Source organism: Pteropus medius, unplaced genomic scaffold (genome assembly GCF_902729225.1).
Source record: "Pteropus medius unplaced genomic scaffold, Ma_sr-lr_union100, whole genome shotgun sequence".
Lineage (NCBI taxonomy): Eukaryota > Metazoa > Chordata > Mammalia > Chiroptera > Pteropodidae > Pteropus > Pteropus medius.
Window position 1 is genome coordinate 843,161 of NW_024341893.1, and position 21,292 is coordinate 864,452.

Consider the following 21,292-nt stretch of genomic DNA (forward strand, 5'->3'; position numbering starts at 1 on the left):
AGTTGAGAGGTACGATGTGGCCCACACAGTTTCAAATACATTTTAATTATCATAAAAATCACCAGAGCTGTTTTTAAAATATTTAACTGGTACTAGCACTAAACGCTGGCTGCGCAGGAGAGGCTGGGACGGCCAGGGGAGCGGGCCTGTGATTAACCAGTCTGGCCTGGTAACAACAGGTCCCATGTATACATATATAGTTCGAGCGTGAATTGTCCCCTTTACTCCACACAACCACTGTACTAAGGTAGGTACTATCATCACCTCAACTTTAGAGATGAGGAAGCTGCGGCAGAAAGGCGACTTGGCCAAGGGTCACAGCTACCACGTGACTGCCTCACTCAGCCCTCGAGCCTAGCCTGGGGTTCATACTATTATTATTACTTTATAAATGTGGAACCTGAAGCACTGAGAGGTTAGGTAACTTGCCCAAAATCACACAGGAAGTGGTAGAACTTGGATATGAACTCCGCCAGTCTAGAACTCTCATGTGACTATTTAAATTAAAATTAATCAAAATAAAACAAAATTTCAAATTCCATTCCTTAGCTACTCTAGCCACATTTCAAGTACTTAACAGCCTCCTCTGGCCGCCGGCCAGTGCAGAGACAGACCGTGGAGGGAACGCTGAGAAATTCCATCGCAGAGCGCCTGTTCAGTTGGAAGCCAACATTTAAAAACTGGGAGATTTAATATAACAGTCCCATTTTCTGGCTGCTACTGAAAAATCAGAAGACCGAGCAACTCTATGCCTCCGCTCCCGTGGGGCCACGGTTGGCACAGCTGAACAGCGGCTGCCCTCAGGATGGGGCGAGCTGTCCCCCAGCGCCCACTGAGCCCATGCTTCACATATTTACATGACAGCTGGGCAGCTAGCAGTCCTGAAAATCCCCAGGGCGGTCCTCTTCCACAGATGGGGGATCTGCGGCCAGAGAGGGCGATGCACGTTTTGTAGCACACACAGCACATGGGACACACAGCCAGAGCAGGGACCTGGGCTTTCAGAGTCCCAGGCCAGGGTCAAACACCAAAGCACCTGCTCTGTGCTTGACAGCCGACCCGCCACTCGGACCTCACCCTGATGCCCCCATCTGGAGACTCTCCGGACACAGGAGTGTGGCATCTGGGATGGACTTTATTGGACACGTGGCTGCCCTGCGGCCGGGGTGGGGCCTGGCACCGAGTGGGAGGCCCAGAGGTCAGGGCTGTTTGGAGCGAGGCCACAGGCGGCTGGTGAGAGAGCTGAAGAAGAGGTTCTGCTTGCTGGATCTGGAGAGCTCGGCCAGGCGCTGCTGCTCCTCCTGGGGTTGGGGAACAGATGGAGGAGGGGCGGGTCAGGGGTCAGTGGGGGTGGGCAGAGCCTCCTGCCAGGGTTCCCAGTTTCCAGCCCTCAGCCCAAGGGAAATCTCTGCCCAGACCATACCCTTTCCCTTAAAACCCCAGAACGCCAGCCCAGACATGGCAAGAGCCAGCTCTGAGCCACAGGAGCCCAGACTCAAATCCTGGTACCCTCAAGATCCCCTTCCCCAGATTCCAGGGGGCCTCTCCCCTCAACCCTGGGAACCTATTTACCCTAACCTGGATGCTGGTGGGACCCCAAATACCTTCACCGGACTGCTGTATCCTGCTCCTTGGGCCCCCAGTGCACAGTCCTGAGCCCCATGAGCTCTGTTTGCATGCTGGGGGATCCCAGGCCCAAATCTCCAGGGACTCCTCCACAGGCATTCAGGAGCTGTGGCCCTACTCCTGGCACCCAACCCAGAATCTGGTCAACCTCAGCCTATATCCCTGGACATCTCTTTCCCAAATTCAATCCATACTCTTAGTCCCATTTCCGAATCACCAGGGTCACACCAGACAAACAAAACTCCTTCCCCGACCCTTGGGCCAAGTGTCCATGGGTTCCCCTCTTCCCAGACCTGATCCAACCCACAGTCCACAAAAAACCAGGGCCCACAGATCTGCTGGAGACCATCAGGGACGACCCCTCCCCCAGACCCATCTCAAACGCCTGGTGCTTCCTGCCTCGTTTGCTCCAAGCAGGTACGCAATCAGCTCGCCCTTCACTACCAGAGCCGTGCGTGACAGGTGGCGTGGAGGGAAGGTGTCTGTTGGAGGCCACACAACCAGAGCAGAGCCAGGCTGCTCCAGGGTCCTCCTTCGGGAGCCTCAGGAATTGCTGAGCACCCACCTGCTCTAGCCGGCTCTGCCGCTGTTTGAAAGCCTCCAGCGGGTCATCCTCCAGGGCGTAGTGCTCCAGCACAGTCCGGACATCCTCCACACCGTTCAGTGCGATGGCTGCGGGCACAGCAGGTGGGGGTCAGGCAAGCTGAAGGCCAGAGGCAAGCAGGGTCCACAAGGGTAAGGGTCAGACACTGGGGGTGGGGTGGGGTCAGTGCTACTCGGATCACTTCTCAACACACTAAAAAGGCTCCTGTGAACACCGAGAAGCACCCCAAACATTCTAAGAAGCTTCTAAGACTGCAAGATGCCTGTGGACCTCCTGCATCTCAAGTACCCAGTTTTACATGAAAAACAAACCAGAATCAAGCATCTATCATTCCTCTTGAGGGTTAAGAGCTCTGGGGTCAGAGGCCAGGTCAGGGGTCAGTCTCACTCTTGAGGAAGGCAGACAGGTCCAACAAGACCCGGTCATCGGAGTTGCCATCCCAGGGCCTCAGGGCGACGCCATTGTAGGGCTGTAGGCGGAAGGCTTCCTTCTTGCAGTCCACGACTACTACACGGGCTGGGTCCCGATTCAGACACGAAATGTCCTGGGGGATAAGTCAGGTCAAGGTCTACACCCCTTCTCTTCCCACCAGGAGCCCACAGAGGGAGAGAGAGGGGGACAGACAGACACAGATAGCATTGCACACTGGAATCACCTTGATGGGGCCTCTCAAAGGCTAGGCTGGGATGATGGCATCAACCACCACCCCTTCCCCCAGGGAGCTGGGGAGCTCGTCACACAGATTTCTGAACCCTGGGCCTGGCACACAGACAGGCTGATGTAGAAGTTCGGAAGGGGCCAGGCACCTGTGTTCAACTGCCGCCCCAGATGATTGTGGCATGTTGAAAGTTTGCAAACCTCGATGCCTAGATACTTCTTAAACACCCAGATAAAGAGGTACAGACAGATCTATAGCCACAGAGGAAGTCACTCAAAGACCCAGACGCAGAGTCTTCAAAGCCCTCAGTCACAGCCCACGTCCTTCTGAACCCTGAAGAACTACGTAGATCCACCCAGACACAGTCAGACACCCGACAGACACTCAGACGTAAAAACATGCACCAAGACCCACAAAGAAACCCATTCACAAACACAGATTCCTGGACTGCGGATATACTGCTGGTGACAGCAACAGACCATGTGAAAAAGTCTCATAGAAGTTATTACAATTACACAGTCCAAGACACTCAGATCCAGCCGGAGACAAAAACAGCTTCTAAACCTCATGTCTCTGCCCCTTACCTCTCAAGTGTCTTCCTTGGAAAGACCCCATTTCCCCCCACTCCCACTGCCAGATTCTGGGGAAGAGAAGGGCCTAGAGGCCCAGCCCAGGCTGGGGGCAGGCTGGTGTCCTGCCAGAATCAGGCCTGGGGCAGAAGCAGGGTTGAGGCTGGGTCTTCTTTCCCTCGGGAAGTGTTAGCCCCCCCAAATCCCAGAGGCCCACCCACGGCCCCCACATGGCACCTTGACATGGTGCCCATCCATATATCGTGTGGCGTCCCGGAAGAGGCGGTAGGAGATGAAGCCGTGGGGGTCCACGCTGTCGATGAGCGGAAACGCAGTCTGGGGGTATGATGGGAGGGGGAACAAGGTCAGGGTGAGCCCTGGCCCTGCAGCCGTCCCGCATCTTCCGCCACATCGGCCATCCCTCCCCACCCCCCGGCCTCACCATGCCGGTCTCTGACGTAAAGATGACGATTTCATACAAAGGGGCGAGCTGCTGGAATAAGGTCTCGATGCCTGGACGCTTCTTAAACCTCCAGCCAGTGGCCAGCTGGGGAGGCAGTGAGAAGGGTCAAACACTAAAACCCAGAGGCCCCCAGGAAACAAACCCCCTAAGAGAACCAAGACCCAGCCTGAGGGATTCCCAGAACCAGAGTGCTCTCCCGTCTTTGTGGCTATGACTGAAGGTCTGGGAGCGTGGAGACTGAGTCCCGGCATAAAAGCTGGCTTCTCTGTAGCACTTACTGTGCTACTGCCAAGGCACACTTCCAACCACCTGCAGGGCACTGACTGTCACAGCTGAGGAGAGGGAGGCAATGAGAGTGACCCCTCTGCCCCAAGATCACACAGTGGAGCTGGGGCTAAACCCCAGTCTGGCTCCAGAGTCTGTGCTCCAAACCACACCATCATGATGTGGTCACCCAGGTCTATCCAGTGTCCCCAACCCGCTGCCTTCCCCAGGACACACCGACCACTCAGGGTGCAAGAGGACGCCGGTGAGCTCCAAGACCAGTGTGTAGGGTGGCTGGTAGTACGGCTCTCGCAGAGGGTCTGGGAGAAGGCAGGGGCTGGTAGGCTCGATGATCATCTGTGGGATAGGGACAGAATGGGGGCTCTCAGACGAGGCCTGGGGCTGGGGATGAAGGAATGGTGACTGGGCCCAGGGCTCCTGCTCACCTGTCTATAATCTTTGAAATATTTGTATGTCCGGCGCAACTGCTGTACCAGAATTGGATCTAGGAGAACACCAGGGCACAAAGGGATTCCAAGATAAGCCGCTGCTCAACCTCCAGACGAAGCGGGGCTGTACTTATCTACCAGATACAAACAGATCTACATACCCTCCTTCTGTGAACCAGCTCGTTTCTAAGGCAATGACATAACCACTGGACAGGAACAAATATATTCATTCACCTGCTCCATTTTAACTTGAATACGTCTATCCACACACCACCCCAAACACAAAACATAATGTTTATACATCTGCCCACTTAAAACCCACATACATATAACTCTGCTGACATGATACCAGCATATTCAGTCCATTTTGAACCACCAGGCTTCCAGATGTGCCCACTGTAAGCTACTATGCCAAGTCTAGTTAAACCACGATGAACATATACATACATCTGTGTACTTTAAACCAGTGTCTCTCAACTAGAGGCAATTTTGCTTCCCTTGCTCCACTTCCCAGGAAATCTGGCAATGTCTGAAGACATTTTTTATCATCAGGATATTGGCAACTAGTGAGTTTGAGGCCCGAGAAGCTGCTAAACATCCTACAATGCATGGGACACTCCCCCATGACAAAGAATTATCTGTATCGATAGGGCTGAATTGAAAAATCCTAGTTTAAATGAATACAGGGAATACAACTTAAAGCGGGAAATTTACATGACTGCCAAATTCAACAGTACTTTTAGTTTTAAAAACAAAAACACTGAAACCAGTTAAGCAAGTAAACACATATATTTTAAACCTGCATGTTTACATACCCGGTTTAAATTATATTGATTTAACAGTATGATTCTGTATCTGCCCAGTTAAAACATCATACTTACCTACCTACCTTCCCAGTTTAAAACAACCAATGTACTAACATGCCAGTTTGCAAACTTCCCCAGCACAAACAAGTGGCTCTCTGGACCTACCAATTGTATTTTTCTCCTGGGAAGGGCCAGGTGTGATAGAACTGACAACTCTCTACTAACCAATTTGTCAGAAATTCCCCACTAGACGCTGATTAACTAAGAGTGAGGGAGGACGGAGGCATTGTTTTGGAAATGAGGAGCTGAACGAGGTAGGGGCTTGGGAGGAAAAAAGAGGCTGTCATAAAGAGGAGGGGGTTAGGGGCTGCAGATGCTCAGATCTAAGGCACCGGAAGCCATGTGTTTGGTGACAGACAGCCCCTTCTCCCCAAGCACTCCCACCCCAGACTCCCCTCCCCCCATCTGTCCCTGACCATCTGCTCCTGGGCTGAGAGGCCAGGGAAAGGGACTGAAGATTTGTAATGCCCCTCCCCCAAAGGCATCCAGCTGCTGACTCTCCTACCCTCCACCCCCAGTGGAAGGAGGAGGGACAGGGACACCAGATGGGGAGGGCAACATGCCCTACAAATGGCAGAGCAGGGCGGGTCTGGGGACCCCAGAATCTGTGCTTGTTTACTCACCATTGTCGAATTCATCGGGAATCTAGGAGGTAGAGAGAAAAATGGAAGGTTTGGTATGGCAGAGGCAAAAACCTATTACACCCAGAAAAGGAATCTCCAGGACCCTGGGAGGAGTAGGCAAAGGTCCCTGGGAGGGAAAGGCTCACCCCAGACCAGAAATGAGCCTGAACTGACCGAAGGGGAGGGTACCCACAGGATGGGACCCCTGGCAAGGCCTCTGGGTCTCTTTCCACCTCACCTTGGCACCAGTTTCATCCACAGAGTTGTTTCCTGCAAGGAAGACAGTAATAAATGAGAGGAATTAGAACCTGGTCTCCTGGGTCTTGAGGGAGAAAGTGGAGGGGACCTGGAGTCCTGGGTCTATGGGAGGAGGGCTAGAGGCATGGTCTCCTAAGACTGAGAGAAGAGAGAACTGGTAGCCAGGATCCCTCGGTCTGTGAGAGAAGGGCCGGGGCCGGGTCTCCTGGCTCTCTGAGGGATGAAAGGACTAGGGGGAGGACTGGACGTTTGGGTGCAGAAGAAAGAGGCGGCTGGCCCAGGCCTAACCTTCCCCACCCTCCCTTCTTCCAATGGACTCCCTGTAGCCTAGTGCAGGAACCAATTAAAAAGAATGGAACCTTGAGTAGAGGTGGTAGAGGGAAGAAGGAGACTTCCCCTTTTCAAGGCAGATGCTCTAGTTGGCTGCTCTACTGTGGGAGGAGCCAGGGAATGAAGATGGGTGAAGCCCTTAGGGAAAAGACGGGAATGTTCTGCAGTAGAATATAGCTCCAACAGAACACAACTGGGGGACAGGGACGTGTCCCTCACCGAAGATATAGACGACACTCACGGTCCCACCGGCCCCAAGCAGCCCAGCAAGCCAAAGTGCAACTTTTTTGGCGTAACTGGGACCCTCTGTGCCCCGCTGCTGCTGTGACCCTTGGGCCTTAGTGCTGGCGTGGCTCCCAATCTCCCCGACCTGCAATTGAGAGGGGACAGGTTAGCCAGGTGAGAAGAGAAAGAAGGTCAGGGTGATTCAAGTACACTGGTGACAGAAAAATCAAGGTCTAGAGCCAGGAAGCAGACACCACATAGCCTCAGGGGTTGTATCTCTGGAGGGGTAACCAAGAGACTAATTAGGTCTCTCAGAAAGGTCAAGAACTAGACTGTCCCCTGCCAGGATCCCCCAAATTCAAGAGTTGACAGGCACGACCCCCAGGATCCTGGAGGAAAAGCATTGGTGAACATGGAGCCCAGAAAAGGAGGGCAGGGAGATGAGATCAAGGAGCCTGGCTGGACACTGGAATGCAGGGAGCAAGGTAATGGAGGACACATGAGGGGACAGAACAAGGATATCTGGGGCTCATATCAGAAAGGCTGGTTCTCTCAACATGGAGGCAGGTCGAATCAAAAGCCCAAACGTCCACCTCACCACCACCACCAACGCTGAGGAGAAAATAGCCCCCTGGCCAAGTTGGGACCTCTCCGTCTCGAGTCCTTCCCCTTAAATTATTACCACAGCCGTCAGAGATGGGAAACAGGCGACTCACTCCCCCAGCACCCACGTGGTATCCAAAGGAGGTGGAGCCCAGAGGACGTACTTGAGCCCCCAGCATGAAGCCCAGGGGAGCAAGTGTTGCCCATCCCAGGAGACAGGGAAGCGCCCGGCAACCCGGGCGGCGTTCCATTCAGCACCCTGAGGTGCTGTGTCCCCGGCGGCGACGGTCCGCCCGGAACTCCAGGAACGGGCCCCTGTATCCGCGGACCACCCTCGTCCCGCTCACCTGGTCCGAAGCCCGGGAGGGCGGCGTCGCCAACCTCGCGCACAAACCCCGCGCGCCGAGCCGGAGGCCGCTCCCCAAGCGCAGAACCAGCGCTGCCGAGGCCGCCATCTTGCGCTGACGCCACGCGGCCCCGCCCACTCGCCCCCCTCCTCTCCCGCCTCTCCTGGAACTGCTGCCAATGGGGGCGCAGGGGCGGGGAGGGTGGACGGAAGCCCAAGAGAGACAAAGAGCTTCCGGCGGACAACCGCAGGCGTGCTCCTCTCTGGCGGCCCTCCAGGTGGCTCCTGGGGTAGCCAGCGGTCGCTGCTCCCTCCGCAGGCCCTAGGGCGCTCCACCGCCCTTGCAACAGGACGGGGCCTACACCCATTGCTCAGATGTAGAGCCGAGGCCATAATTCAGGTCCCCCAAAGGATGCCCGATTTGTCCTAAAAGCGAAAGCCGAGTCAGGTAGCTCGTTAGCCCTTGAGGTCAACCGGAGACTGCCGGCCCTCACAAACTCGCCTCCTCGCGTGGAGCTGGAAGGGAGGCCGATCTGTCTTCTCTCTGCGCTCTCAGAGCCCTTTCTTGCCCCACCTCCCATGAGTGTCTTCTAAAGTGACAGACGCAAATCAATGAATTAGAGGCCGCTCACTAGATCGTCCTCAAATTTTGAGGTCAAAAAGTCCGATAGCTTTTATGTAAACTTTAAAAATATATAAAACGACCACATAACATTTAGAGATAAATACTAAGGTACTAAATAGTACAAAGTTAGGCAGACACACGGAGTTCAGGGTTGTGGATACCTCTAGAGGGAAATGGATGGGGGGTGCTGCTGAAGTGCGTCCCATCTGGTACATGTTGTTTCCTAAGCTGGGTGGTGGGGACATGGATATTCCTGGTATCATATCTTTTTGAACATCTGAAATATTTTATAATACACTGTATTTTACATTTGTATAAAGACGGGTGTATCAAATGAAGAAGGTGAAGGAAGAAGGTCAAAGTACTAAGCCCCATTCTCTACACTGCTCTCCGTCCCCACCCACCACCCCCAAACCATCAGACAAGCTACAGCAGCTCTGGTGTTACTGCTGTGGAGTCTCGACAAGGGAAAAGATCATTAAATGCGGTGCCTGGCACAACAGGAACTTAGGTTTCCTGGGAGATATTGACTGTGATTTTCACATAACTCAAGCTATAACTTCAATCACATGGCAGGCTCTAATCTCCTTCCCATGTATTCTCAGATATTCCTCTTAAAGGCTCTCTGGGGTATGCCGTATCATTTTCTAGATAGGGAAACTGAGGCTTAGGTAAGACCCAGCTATTTATTTGCCCAAGATCACAGAGCAAGGAAATAAGTGGGGTCTACAAATGACCCCACGTACAAACTACACACACACATACACACGGCTTTTGACCAAACAGCTTTTTATTGAAAGACCGTAACATAAAAGCAAGCTGAGGAAGGGGGGATATAAGATGGGGACCCTCCCCCAGACTCTACTCTGATTCCCATGAACCTCAAGGAGGAAAACAAGGAACCCAGAGAGGAAAATAAAGGAAATCCTGAACAATCAGGCTAGCCATCCTAGGCCCAGATCCTAGGCCCAGGCCCTTGTCAGAGCCAAGGGCCAAGGAAGGAAGGAGGGACACTATCTGCCAGCTATTTGCTGAAGTCCACCCGTCCAGCCCGCCTCAGGCCTCCAGGAGCTTCCCCAGGAAGCGGAGGTTGAGGATCTTGAGCTGTTCATCAGGGTCCATGCGGACGATGCCATCCTCACCATCGATGCTCAGCAGGACACCTGTGGCTTCCCGATCCTCACCCAGGATCACCTTCACCTGGGGAAGGGGCACAGGGTCAGGCTCCACATTAGCAGCTCAATGCCTGCCCAGCCCCTTGCCACCCCTCTTACCTTGTTGTTCTTGGTTGGGGTTATGGGTTCTAGGTGCTCACTGGAGATACTGACGACCTTCTCACTGTCCTTCAGGTACACAGAGCACATGCCTCCCTGGGGGTGGGGAGAGCCTGGTCAACCTATCCTGCTCCCAACACAGGACTGATGCTCACACTTAGGGGATGCAGGCTCAGGGCTCATTCTAAGAAGGCATTTTCCCAAGGTGACACAGAAAAGGCCGAGGCTGGGCCTGGTTCCAAGGCCTGGAGCCTGTGGTGTGTGGGGGTGGGGTGACCAGATCAGCAAGAGAAGCACCAGAATGAAGCTTAGGCCAAAAGGGGAGCTGCTTCTCAGGCACTTAACTTTTCATGTCCCAAACACGTTTCAGCTTCTTCCCCACACTTGTTCCTCTCCTCCTGGGCCCATCTCAGGGATGGCCCTATGGTCCCCAGTCCTCAGCCAGAATTCTGGGCCTTGTCTTAGATCTTCCACTGACAACCTCCAGCTCTGAGGCCTGTCCATTCTGCCTCCTAAGGGTTTCTCCTCCCTCCCTCCCTCTCTCTTCTCTTCTCCAGGCCCTTGTAGGACAGCCTGACATCCCCCGGGCTCCCAGCCCTGAGTCTCACCATCCCTAATCCATCCCAGATAGGGCAACATAGTGAATTAATTCCAAATCACAGATCTGATCCCTGCTTAGATTCCTCCATGACCCCCCAAGTGCCCTCAGGATATAGTCCACATTTCCCAGGCTGGCACATGACCTGGCCCCAGCCAATTCTCTGGCCTCGTCACCTTCCACCTTGGTTATTTATGTTTCAGCCTTAATGAACATAATTCGGCTCCCCAAATGTGCCAGGCTTTCCCTCACCTCTAGGCCTTCACAAATGCCCTCTATTTGGAACACAATTAACCCCTTCCTCAGCCATTTCTCTTGGTTTATTCCTATTCATTCTTCAGATCTTGGTGCAGATGTCTCTTTCTCCAGGAAGCCCTCCCTGATCCTCTCCAAAATTGGGTATAAAGGTGCCTTATCTGGGTCTACGTAGCTCCCCTTGCCCTCTGGGCTTCTTGCATCCCAGTTCTGGCCACTTGGGCTGCCACTGTCTGGGGACATGTCTGGGGACACTGAGGACATGTCCCACTGGAATGTGAGATCTGTGAGAGCAGGGCCTGTCTTGGTCTCTGAGGTTTGTTTAATTAATTCAGATAACATTCAGCAGAGGGCCAACATCTAGGAACTAGGACTACTTAGAAATAAAACACAGGCTTAGTAATTAAAGAATCACAGCAGGGTAAACTAAGCTTTTAGGCAGGGGTGGAGAGCATGAAAAAGAATTACACGGACCTTTAAGAGCCAGACCTGAAACAGCCTAGGTGCTTACCTGCAGGATGAGTAGGAGTTAACTAGACAAAGAATGGAAGGAATAGAGTTCTAGACAGAGGAAAGCGATGAGCAAAGGCCCCGAGAGGCTGGAGGGAACCTGGTGACTGAAAACTGGAGATAACAGTAGTGCTGGAACAAGGACAGCCCAGGGGCTGTGGGTACCTGGCGCTAAGCCAAAGCCTAGCACAAAGGTGCCCTCAGTCCATGTAACTGAACTGAGGCGTATGTCCCACAGTAAGCACACTCCTGGGTGCCAGTCACTGTTTCAGGCAACTGCAGTCCCGGCTTTGAGCACGACAGGCAAATCCCAGTCTTGTGGAACTTCCATGCCAAGCCTTTCTATATCTCTCTTTCCAGTTATAAATGGGTACTGGAAGATCCAGTTAGACAATTAAACAACAACAAGAACAGCAGTAACCACAGAGATGGGAGGATGAATGCCCACCTAGGACCCAGCCTGGGTCCCACTTACCGTGACACTGCGGATGACACCTGTCTGCCCCACCACCTGTGTATCCAGGTAGGTGTCCCGCACCTTCACCTGGATGTCAGTGGTTACCCAATCACTAGAGTTCTGCTCAATGCCTGAGCCTGGTGTGTGTGGGTTGTAGCCGCCAGGAGAGGGGGCTCCGGGTGTCATTGGACTGTAGCCAACAGGGCTCGGGCTGGGACTGGCCTGTAGGGGAAAGAGGGACAGTGTTGCTGGGAACAGATCATCTGACATGGCTGTCCTTATAGGCCCGAGGCCCATCCTAGCCCACCACCTCCAAGGGCATGCCAGCTGACCAGCACCTGATAGGCCATGGGCGAGGGCGTAGGGTGGTAGCTGGCAGGAGAGTGAGTATTCTGGTAGCCGGCTGGGCTTGGCGCCACCTGGTGGTAGCTCTGGGGACTGGGGCTGGGCTGGTAGGAGCCCTGGGGAGAGGGGGCTGCATAAGGGGAGAACTGGTCTGTGTTGTACCTGTAGCGATAGAGAGCGAAAAGGACATTTGTTGGAGATAGTGGGGAAGAGGAGACGGTGGCAGTGGGGAGGGGTGGGGCAAAGGCTGCTTGGCCTGTGGACTCACATGGCTGGTGTCCCTGGCGTTTGTGGGTTGTACTGTGGGTTGACCTGTGGGGATGAGGGGTCTGGATAGCCAGGTGTTTGTGGATTGGGGGTACCCCCGTAGGCCTGTGGGGATGGGGTGGGCTCGTCGTCGAAGGCATACTCGTATTCTTCCTCAGCCCTGTTGGGGAAAGAAGTCTGTTGAGAATGACTGTGGTGATCACGACAATGTAATAGATGAATCCAGAATAGCACGGTAGCCAGGCAAATGGAGGCAACTTCATCCTTACAACAGCCTCATCCAGAGGCCTCCACTTCACTGGGAGTCAGAGAGATGAGGCTGCCAGCCCAGTCACACAGCCCGTCCCATAACCAAGGTCATGTATTGTCTCCAAGTCCAGGTTTTAACTACAGCACACTGCTGGGCTCGGGTTGGAGAGATTACTTTGCCCCCAGCCATGCTGACTCTCCAGAACAGCCTGGGGCTGGGAACAGTGTGGGCCATATAAACCCCTCTACTCCCTAGACACCCACATAACCACGCACACACAGCACACACCCCCCATTGGCTCAGGGTACCCTGTCCCCCCCAGCTCTCAGTCCTCACCGTGACGGCGTGTTAGGGTTGTTGGGGTCCCAGGCCCCACTCTGGGCAGGAGTGCGGCTGCCATCATGCAGAGGTGTCTGTGAGCCATAATGCGGGGTGCGGCTACCTGGAATGGGAGAAATGCATGTGCCATTAGCTCTGTCCTGTCTCCAGTTTCCCCCACGTCACCCCTCTTCCTTGGCCCCTAGAGAGCACTCACCATCCTGGAGAGGTGTCTGAGAGCCATACATGGGCGTGCGGGAGCCAGAGCCATACATGGGCGTCTGGGAGCCATACATCGGTGTCCGTCCATAGGTTGACGTCATGCCACCAGGGCGCCGTGAGCCCCTGTGGACACAGAGAACTAGTGGGGTGAGTAGGGCCTTCTCACCACCCGACAGCCCCCTTTCAGCCCTGGCCGGCCCAGCCCGTACACCGTGGTGAGTCGCTGACGGTCCACAGAGATGGTCTGGCAGGTGGAGTGCAGCTCCACGCGGGCCGTGGACTCCGTGGCATCCTTCACCACACCAATGTAGCCTGGTGGGGAGCAGGAGGTCAGGCTGGCGTGGGCTCTCCTTCACCACGCCCCTCCCCAGGCCTCCATATGGCCTCACAGGTCACCTTTGTAGGGCCCCTGGGAGATGCGCACAGTCTGGCCGATGAGCTCATTGTCTCTCCGCCCCCGGCCCCTGCTCATGCCGCCGCTACTGCCACCTGGGCTGCCAAAGCCACCGCGCTGACCTGGGGAGGGAGAACATCGCCAGTCCCTAGGGCTGTGCCCACCGCTCACGTGCTGAGCCTACAGCCAGTGTTCCCTCAAACCCCTCTTCACCTGCTTCACTCTCCCCCTCCCCTACTAGATTAGGAGCCTCTTCTGGGCTCCACCCACTGGAGCCCGGGGCTTTCCCATCATGGCCCTGACCACCCTGGGCTGTCACTGTGCGGAGGGGTCCGGTCTCCCGTGGGCTGTGAGCCCCCTCTTGCTGTATCTTCATCACGGCTGAGCCAGCCCAGAGCAGGCACTCAGTGGGTGTGGGCTCTCCCCCAACCCCCAGACACATCCCTGCCCCGACTCCCCCTCACCTCCAGCGCTGGGGTGCATGGGGCTGCTGATCCGGGGGCTCATAGGAGCAAAGCCACCCACGGTGAAATTGGTCACATCTCGGGGCTAGAGAAGGGGCGAGAGCTGCACTAGCAGGCAGGGCCTGGGTGACAGGCTCCCAGCCCCTGTGCCAAACTGCCTGCCTGCGTTTGGGAACAGTTCTTGTTTGAACCTCCTGGCAGCCATCCCTCCCTCCTTCTGGTGACAATACCTCAACTTCCCTTTGGGGAAACTGCCACCACCCCTATGCCATTGTGGGCCTGTCAATCAAGAGGCCCTGGCCTCCCCTGCCCAAGGAGAGGGACTGAAATGTGGTAGTCAGGACACCTAGTGACACCAAAACTGCATGCTCTGCAGTTCATCGTCTCATCTGCAGGGCCCTGAGGACACCACTTCCTGGTCCCAGCCACCGAGGTCCCCGGCCTGATTTCCTTCCTGACACCTGGTTCTGTATAGCCTTCCTACAAGTGCCACCTCAGGGCCTTTGCACTTGCTGGTCCCGAGATATTCACATGGCTCTCCATCCCGTCATTCACGTCTCTGCTCAAATGCACCTCCTCAAAGAGGCTTTTTGTTAACCTCCTCCATCTAAAGCAGCAATCTATAGTTCTCTATCTCATCCTTTACAAATCACAGTATTAAAAAATACCAAAAAACTAGGAGAAATATTAGAAAAACTTTCATTATAAATGCCAATTAGACGTTTTACTCTTCAATGCCAATAAGCTTCTTTTGGGCTTTCTCATAAAGTAATGTAGAATGAAAGTGACGTATACTAACAATGTATTAAAGTACATGTTAACACCATTTTAAAACTGCTTTACCAGTAGTATTTGGTCTTTCAACAATAAAATACAAATTTAGGAATGCATTACATAAAAGTAACAAGAAAAAAATAAGTACTCTGTTTTTTTTAATTAAAAGAAGTTCTAATTACCTCCCATATAAAACTTATGGGTTTTAAAAAAACTAAACAGATGGGAACAGGTTTTTATCTGTTAATGGTTTAGAGCAGCAAAATAAGTTTAAACTTCAAATTCCAAATGAAAAATGTCGGAATGATCCGTGCAATTTTGTAGTAGTTTTAAAATAAACATCTCCAATAGAGCGAGCCCTCCTCCTTTGGGGCCCCCTTCCCTTCCTTACTGCCTCCCACAGGGGCAGCGTGTACACAGGTCCAGCAGAAAATGCGCAGCTGGCCTCCACAGCACATCTAACTGTCTGCTAAGGAAGGCTGCTCGACTCCACTGACAGCCAACTGCAACAGAGTTGAACTTTTAAATAACTGTTTTTGGTCATCAGATTTTATAAAATTTAAAATAGGTATATGTTGCGCCTCCAAACTATTTTGGATCATTTTACAACATTCCTAAACGAGATAGTATCCTCGCAGACGTATATTACCCGAGACAAAACTCACTTAAGGAAAGAAACCAAATTAAAGAAATGGAGTCAGAGGAATCGAAGCAGGAATTATGAGTAAAGCCATCGAAACCCATGATGTAACCCCAGCCACACGCCCAGAGTAAATAATGTCATAGAGGAACGTGCTATACCATCGTAAGTCAAAGATGATCATAAACGTCAACTACCCAGACTGTGGAACAAAATTAAATACTTGTATTTGAATGTGGCTGTGTCTGATCTTCTCACGACTTAACTGTATTCTAGCCACTGCTTGCACTGTCGCATTATATCCATTTGCCTCTAGTTCAACCAACCCCTAAGACCCTTCATTAAGTGAATAAATAGTATCATTTACCAGATTGACAAAAAATATAAACCAGCAGATCTGTTCTCTCCCTTTCTGAACTAATCCTTCTTTAAAACACAGTAATAAATAAAATGCTTAGGCTTCAAAGACGTTCCCTGTCAGGCAGCGGGCAAAACACAAGACTAATTACATTTACTAAGGAGAACTGGAAGTAAGGTATAGCCCTAAAAATAAGAATAAAGATAACAAATTTATCTTAAAAATAAAGCCACGGCCCCCTATTATTATTATTCTCTATCTCCTTCTGTTTTATTTTTCCTCACAGTGCTTGCTCATCATCACCTCAAGCTGCACGTTCCACTCTATACATATTTATCTATCTGTTCATCTCGGGAGTAGCGGCTCTAGGACAGCAGTTTGTCTCCTGTTCACTGCTGTATCTCCAGTGTCTGCCACTTAACAGGTGCTCAATAAAACCGAAAGAATCCAACATTTGCTAACTGGCTCAGAATCCCAATAGACCTTTTTTCACACTTCGCCAAGGACTTCACACTGACATCTGCCCTTCTAGTCCTCCACAAGCCCATCCTGGTCACTCCTGGGGTAAGGGAAGGTTGGTGAGCTGAGCCAGGTACCCAACAGACAGGGTGCCACCATGCCCACCTCACCTTTGAGCCCCCAGCCAGCACCAGGTGGCGGGTCTTGCAGACAAACATGCCCCCATTCTCCACCAGTTTCTTGCAATGCAGGAAGGCGAAGCTGCGGAACAGATGGCGAATCTCGCCCTCCCGGCCCTGGAGGAAAAAGGGCTGTCACTCTTGCGGCCTTGCCCCACCGCTCCTCTTTCAGATGCAGCAGACAGGCAGGAAATCATACTCACTGAGTGAGGGCCGTCAATGACCTTGACAATGTCTTTCACATGGATGTTGTTCTGTTCTGAGTCCAGGGCCACGGCAAAGCGGTTGTCCTTCTTCCGAGTCACAGCCTGGTGCCTGACAGTCACCACTTTCCCATACATGTTCAGCACCTGCAAAGGGAGTGGGGGATGCTGAGGGGATGAGAGTGGCCAGAGTGACATGGAGCAGGGCTTCCCTAAAGTGGGATGATCCTTCCTTGCAGGAGACTGCAGGATGTCTGGGGCAGGCAGTGTCAGAGTGCTACCCCGTAGGAACGGGGTCAACCAAAAACATTCGCTATAATTTGAGATGAGACTGAACCCCCTGACTGAGCATCAGGGACCTAAAAGATTGGTTGGGGAGACGGGATATTAACATAATAGCTGAAGTTTGTTTACCCATCATTCTGTACCAGACCCCATGCCAAATCTTCATACAAGCTTTCACTGAAGCCTCAAAACCCCTCTGAGCTGGATGCTGTTGTGATTCCTGACGTACAGAGGGAGTTTCCGGGCAAGTCAGTAGCCCAGGGCAACACGGCACCAAAGCAACAGAGCTGAGATGTGAATCCTGAGCCCAGGGTCCTAAACACTATGCGTGCGGCTCCCGCATCAGTGGGGAAGGGGTGAGGGGGAGGACGGCGCCTGCAGCAAGCACAGAATGCCAGGTACATCTGACCTCGGTGATTCATTCACAACAAATTAAGTAGATGCTGCCATTACCTTCGTTTTACAGGGTGGGAAACTGAGGCACGGAGAAAGTAACTGACTTGCCACTTGCCCAATATCATGTCACGGGTGACAGAAGTACGTCTGCAACCCAGAGCAGTCTGGGCTCCTAGCCACCATGCTCTGCCACACCCCCCAGATGAGGAGCTTGAGGAAGAGGAAGCCCCCAAGAGTAAGCCCTGCAACCGAGCCCAGCACACTCACCTGGAAGGTCTCCCGCTCCAGACGCACAATGACACCCACGGTCTGGGGGTCCAGCTGCACCAGCTCCCCCCATTCATGCTGGCCCCCAACATCCACACCTGATGCCGTCTCCGAGCAGAGCTGCAGGTCCCGGGGGAGCACCTTCAGCTGCCAGGAGAGAAGGGATGAAGCAGGGTCCAGGTGGCTCTCCTGCCAGGGTCGCCTCTGGGCAGTTCCGCCACACTCCCACTCTCCCCCCTACCTCGTGCATGGTGAGGTCGGAGAAGAGAATGACGAAGTTCTCTTCCACTCGCACAATGAGGCCCGTGTCACCCTCGAATCGGCCGGCAATCACCTTCACGTGGTCCCCCATCTTGAAGTACTTCCGAAGTTCCTGGGCCGGGAACTCCAGCATGTCCTGAGGATTGAGTGTGGGGACAATGAGCAAGTGGAGGGGGGAGCCGAGCCACCACGGCTTACCTGCCTTGCCCGTCTTCAGCATCCACTCAAGTTCTTGGAAAAGACCCTGGCCAAAACCCATGCAAGGCTGACACCACCCAACCACAGACCACCTGAGGCCACCGGGACAACTCTCAGAATGCCCCAGAGATAGCTGATCTCAGACAGGATATCAGCCTAGACAACTGTTTAACCCACAGAGAGTCAGCCTGTCCCTAGACATGACACCAGACTACACGCCACCTCAGACTCACCTGGAGTCAGCCTCACCCCAGACACACTATGCTAATCTGGGCAAGCCCTCACTTAGACACAGACACACAGACACACACACACACACAAATTCCCCACCTCTACCCTCACCCTTACCCCCAAGCCAACTAAAACCCAGGAGCTGCCCCAGATTACCCATGGTGCCACCACACTCTTGACCTAGCATGTGCAACTGGGCAGCAGGGGTCCCACCTTGAGGTCCTCGTGCTTGGGCATGATGGTGATCTTGTTGCCATCCACGCTGAGGATCTTGCCCTGCAGGTTGATGAGCTCACCCTCACACACCTCCACATTGTCCCCAGGTTGGAAGTTGTGCTCCCGCTCCTTTCCTGCAGGGGCAGAAGGGGCACTGCTTTGGGGGCTGCCCGCCATGAGACACCACCTCCTCTGTGGCCTAAGTTACAGATGGGAACAAATACCTGTGTTCTCAGTCACCACTTCCAGGTCAATGCCCTCTGGCTGGTCTTCAAACTTCTCCAGCTCCGAGAGTGTGGGCTTTACACCCTCTGTAATCTGAGCCCCGAGAGACGAGGGGAAGAGGAGGAAGTGGATGAAGGTCAGTGTCACAGCCCAGCTGAGCAGGCCAGAGAGAATTATTCCCCAAGGGACATTCCTAACTGGAGGATTACCTGGGACGAACTCAGATTACCCACTGCTCTGGGGCCTGGGCTGCAGGTGGGGAGAAAGCCTGGCCTCCCCACTCCCCACTAGTGCCATTAGTGCGACCCGCTCTGGGACCCTCACCACAGCAGACATGGCGAAGCTCTTGAATAGAAAGCCCTTCCGGCTGTAACGGTTCCCCTCAAAGATGAGGAAGTCGCCATCAGAGGCGACATCGCCCCCCAGGGACCTAGGATTTTGTGCAGGACAGAAGATTGGTAGGAGGTTAAGAGGAGAATCTGCTGAACCTCAGTCTCCTCCTCTGACAGAGCGGGGAGAGGACCGAAGGATGACTGACCAGAGCCACCCCAACACATGGCCTCCTGGCAGGAGTGACCTCTCACAGAGCCCAGAGGCCTGCCTCCATGGAGGGGTGCACGGCCCCCACCGCCCAGCTTTACTTTCTTCACCGCAGCACATGCCACCCTGTGGTGAGCCGTTTGACCTGTCTCCCTAACTAGAACAGCAGCTCCAGAGAATCAGGCACTTAGCATCGTTTAGTCAGTTTCCCCTGCAGCAGCGCCTGCACATCGTCCACACGCAGTCAACGCTGGCTGGCTGAAGGATGGGACAGCTGATGGTCATGGAGCACTTGGCCTGGGCCTGGCCTGGCCGCACATGGCCTCACTGACTCCTCCCCAAAGCCTGTGACATTAGTAATACATCCCTCATTTTCCAGGGGCACAAGGGATGAGGCTCGGAGAAGGCGAACCACATGGCCTCACCAGTGAATCGGAGTCAGATTTCTACTGGCCCTGCACGTGCGATGGGGAAAAACTCAGTTCCTGCCCCATGTGTCCAGAGTGGCTGTCCACTCCCAAAAAAGGAACCGGTGGAGCTCCTGCCGCTCACTCGATTGCCTTCTCATTCACAGGGTGAATTCGGGAGAGGATTGAGCGTGCTCTGCTAGGCACGTCAGGGCAGGGAAGGTCACTCTGCTTTGCTCTCTGCCACACTGTAAGTGCAGGTCCAATCGGGTGGAGACCAGTGGTGTAAATGGATCCAATTCAGGCATGGGAAGTATTAGCCAGGTCCTTGGGTCCAGAATGAAAGGCACATTCTACAATCCAGACAATGAAAGCTGTCTGGCTGGCTTGTGATGGGTTTCAGAACAAGACCAGAGAGAAAGTATCTCATTTCTCCACCTTCTCCTCTCCTGCTCACTCTGCTGGAGTCCCTACTAGGCCTGGAATGCTGGAATCCTTGGGCTGCCCTGAGCTATATCCAGGGAGGGTGAGGGAGACATCCTGAGAGGAAGAGGATCTATACCCCCATCTTGGTTGCCCGAGCATCAGGTCGTCAGGGAAAGAGACTTTTACAAAGCCTGACACGTCGAAAAATCCCACTCAATATGTAATACCATTAACCACACTTACTACATGCAAAGTGCTACTCCGGGCACACATGCATGTTGCTTCATTTAATTCTCACTACAGTTCTAGGAAGCAGGGGTTGCTATCAGGCTTTGTAATCAGAGGAAACTCAGGCACAGGGACGTTAAGTAACTTGGCTGAGGCTATAATGCCAGCTAACTGAAACCTGTTAGGGGTCCACCCCTGTGCCGGAACCTGCAAAGGCACATTCCGTACCACAACTCTGGGGACACAATCCAGGCAATCCCCAAAGCCACTCACCTGATCTTCTCGGCGTCAAACAGCCTCTGTGGAGGCCGTTTAAACTTCTTCCTTTTGGCAAACCAGTCTTTCTGTGGAGGAAAAGGGGCATGGGTGGGGAGGGTGAGAGAGAAGGGCTTGACCACCAGCAGGGGATCAAGCATTTCCCTCTCCCCAACGGGCAGCCCGTCCCCACGGTACCAAGCTCATGCGGGCCTTGATGCGGTCATAGTCAATGCGTGGGATCATCTTCAAGGAGATGGTGTTTTGGCTGGGCTCCACATAATCCACCTGAGGACAGTCAGCTGGTCAGGAAGGGCCCAGCCCTCCCTCCCTGACTCCAGACACGAGAAGGGCAAGGAGATGCCAGGAAGGGTAAGGGACAAAGGGTGATGGGGAAGATCGGCCTATCTCTCCTCTGACTACCCACTGCCTGCCTGACACCTCTACTTGGACATTTAAAAGGTCCCTCAAACCCAGCACGACCACAACTGACCTCCCAGTCTCCCCTGCACCTGCTCCTCTCCCGGTCCTCTCCCGCTCCACTGTGCCTTCCGCTCAGGCGCACAGCTGGCAGTCGGTCTTAATCCTTTTCTTTCTCTTATATCCATATCCAATCTGTCAGCAAATCTTGTCAACGCTGCCTTCAGAAACCCCGACCTCTTTCCCCTCCTCTGCTACTCCAACCTTGGTCATGTCCCGCCATCACTGGCCACGACGACCATGGCATCACTGGTCTCCACATTCTTGTGGTCCCATCCAATCTATTCGAGGAAATGCTTTCTTGTGAGGGACTGTCCCATACACTGTGGGATATTAGAAGCATCCTTGGTGTCTACCTAGTAGATGCTAGAACCAAGTCTCTTTTCAGTTGAAATAACCAA

At 53.5% G+C, this 21,292-nt stretch overlaps 2 protein-coding genes across 4 annotated transcripts in view; both read right to left on the reverse strand.

Annotated features, from left to right (window-relative positions):
- Positions 1–1,115: 1,115 nt before the first annotated feature.
- TIMM50 (translocase of inner mitochondrial membrane 50) lies at positions 1,116–8,041 on the reverse strand. Of its 2 annotated transcripts, XM_039854261.1 has the most exons (11): positions 7,886–8,041; positions 6,930–7,080; positions 6,361–6,392; positions 6,123–6,144; positions 4,631–4,689; positions 4,422–4,541; positions 3,900–4,004; positions 3,695–3,793; positions 2,618–2,774; positions 2,192–2,298; positions 1,116–1,301 (listed from the first exon to the last, which is right to left on the reverse strand). In XM_039854261.1, exons 1-11 carry the CDS (start codon positions 7,991–7,993, stop codon positions 1,200–1,202), a joined length of 1,062 nt encoding a protein of 353 aa, XP_039710195.1. In that variant the 5' UTR covers positions 7,994–8,041; the 3' UTR covers positions 1,116–1,199. The 2 variants fall into 2 exon arrangements, with proteins under 2 accessions (XP_039710195.1, XP_039710199.1); XM_039854265.1 differs by lacking the exons at positions 6,930–7,080; positions 7,886–8,041 and having other exon boundaries at positions 6,297–6,368.
- Positions 8,042–9,281: 1,240 nt separating this feature from the next.
- SUPT5H (SPT5 homolog, DSIF elongation factor subunit) overlaps positions 9,282–21,292 on the reverse strand; it is a 26,072-nt gene continuing 14,061 nt past the window's right edge. For both annotated transcript variants that reach the window (XM_039854239.1, XM_039854229.1), the window contains 19 exons: positions 20,610–20,699; positions 20,430–20,500; positions 18,880–18,985; positions 18,555–18,648; positions 18,328–18,464; positions 17,666–17,821; positions 17,425–17,571; positions 16,477–16,623; positions 16,265–16,390; positions 13,864–13,948; positions 13,402–13,521; positions 13,215–13,317; positions 13,001–13,128; positions 12,802–12,907; positions 12,217–12,375; positions 11,942–12,110; positions 11,622–11,825; positions 9,784–9,879; positions 9,282–9,709 (listed from right to left, as the gene is read on the reverse strand). In XM_039854239.1, coding sequence (XP_039710173.1) covers positions 9,566–9,709; positions 9,784–9,879; positions 11,622–11,825; positions 11,942–12,110; positions 12,217–12,375; positions 12,802–12,907; positions 13,001–13,128; positions 13,215–13,317; positions 13,402–13,521; positions 13,864–13,948; positions 16,265–16,390; positions 16,477–16,623; positions 17,425–17,571; positions 17,666–17,821; positions 18,328–18,464; positions 18,555–18,648; positions 18,880–18,985; positions 20,430–20,500; positions 20,610–20,699 — 2,388 coding nt within the window. In that variant the 3' untranslated portion in view covers positions 9,282–9,565. The remainder of the gene's footprint in view (positions 9,710–9,783; positions 9,880–11,621; positions 11,826–11,941; positions 12,111–12,216; positions 12,376–12,801; positions 12,908–13,000; positions 13,129–13,214; positions 13,318–13,401; positions 13,522–13,863; positions 13,949–16,264; positions 16,391–16,476; positions 16,624–17,424; positions 17,572–17,665; positions 17,822–18,327; positions 18,465–18,554; positions 18,649–18,879; positions 18,986–20,429; positions 20,501–20,609; positions 20,700–21,292) is intronic.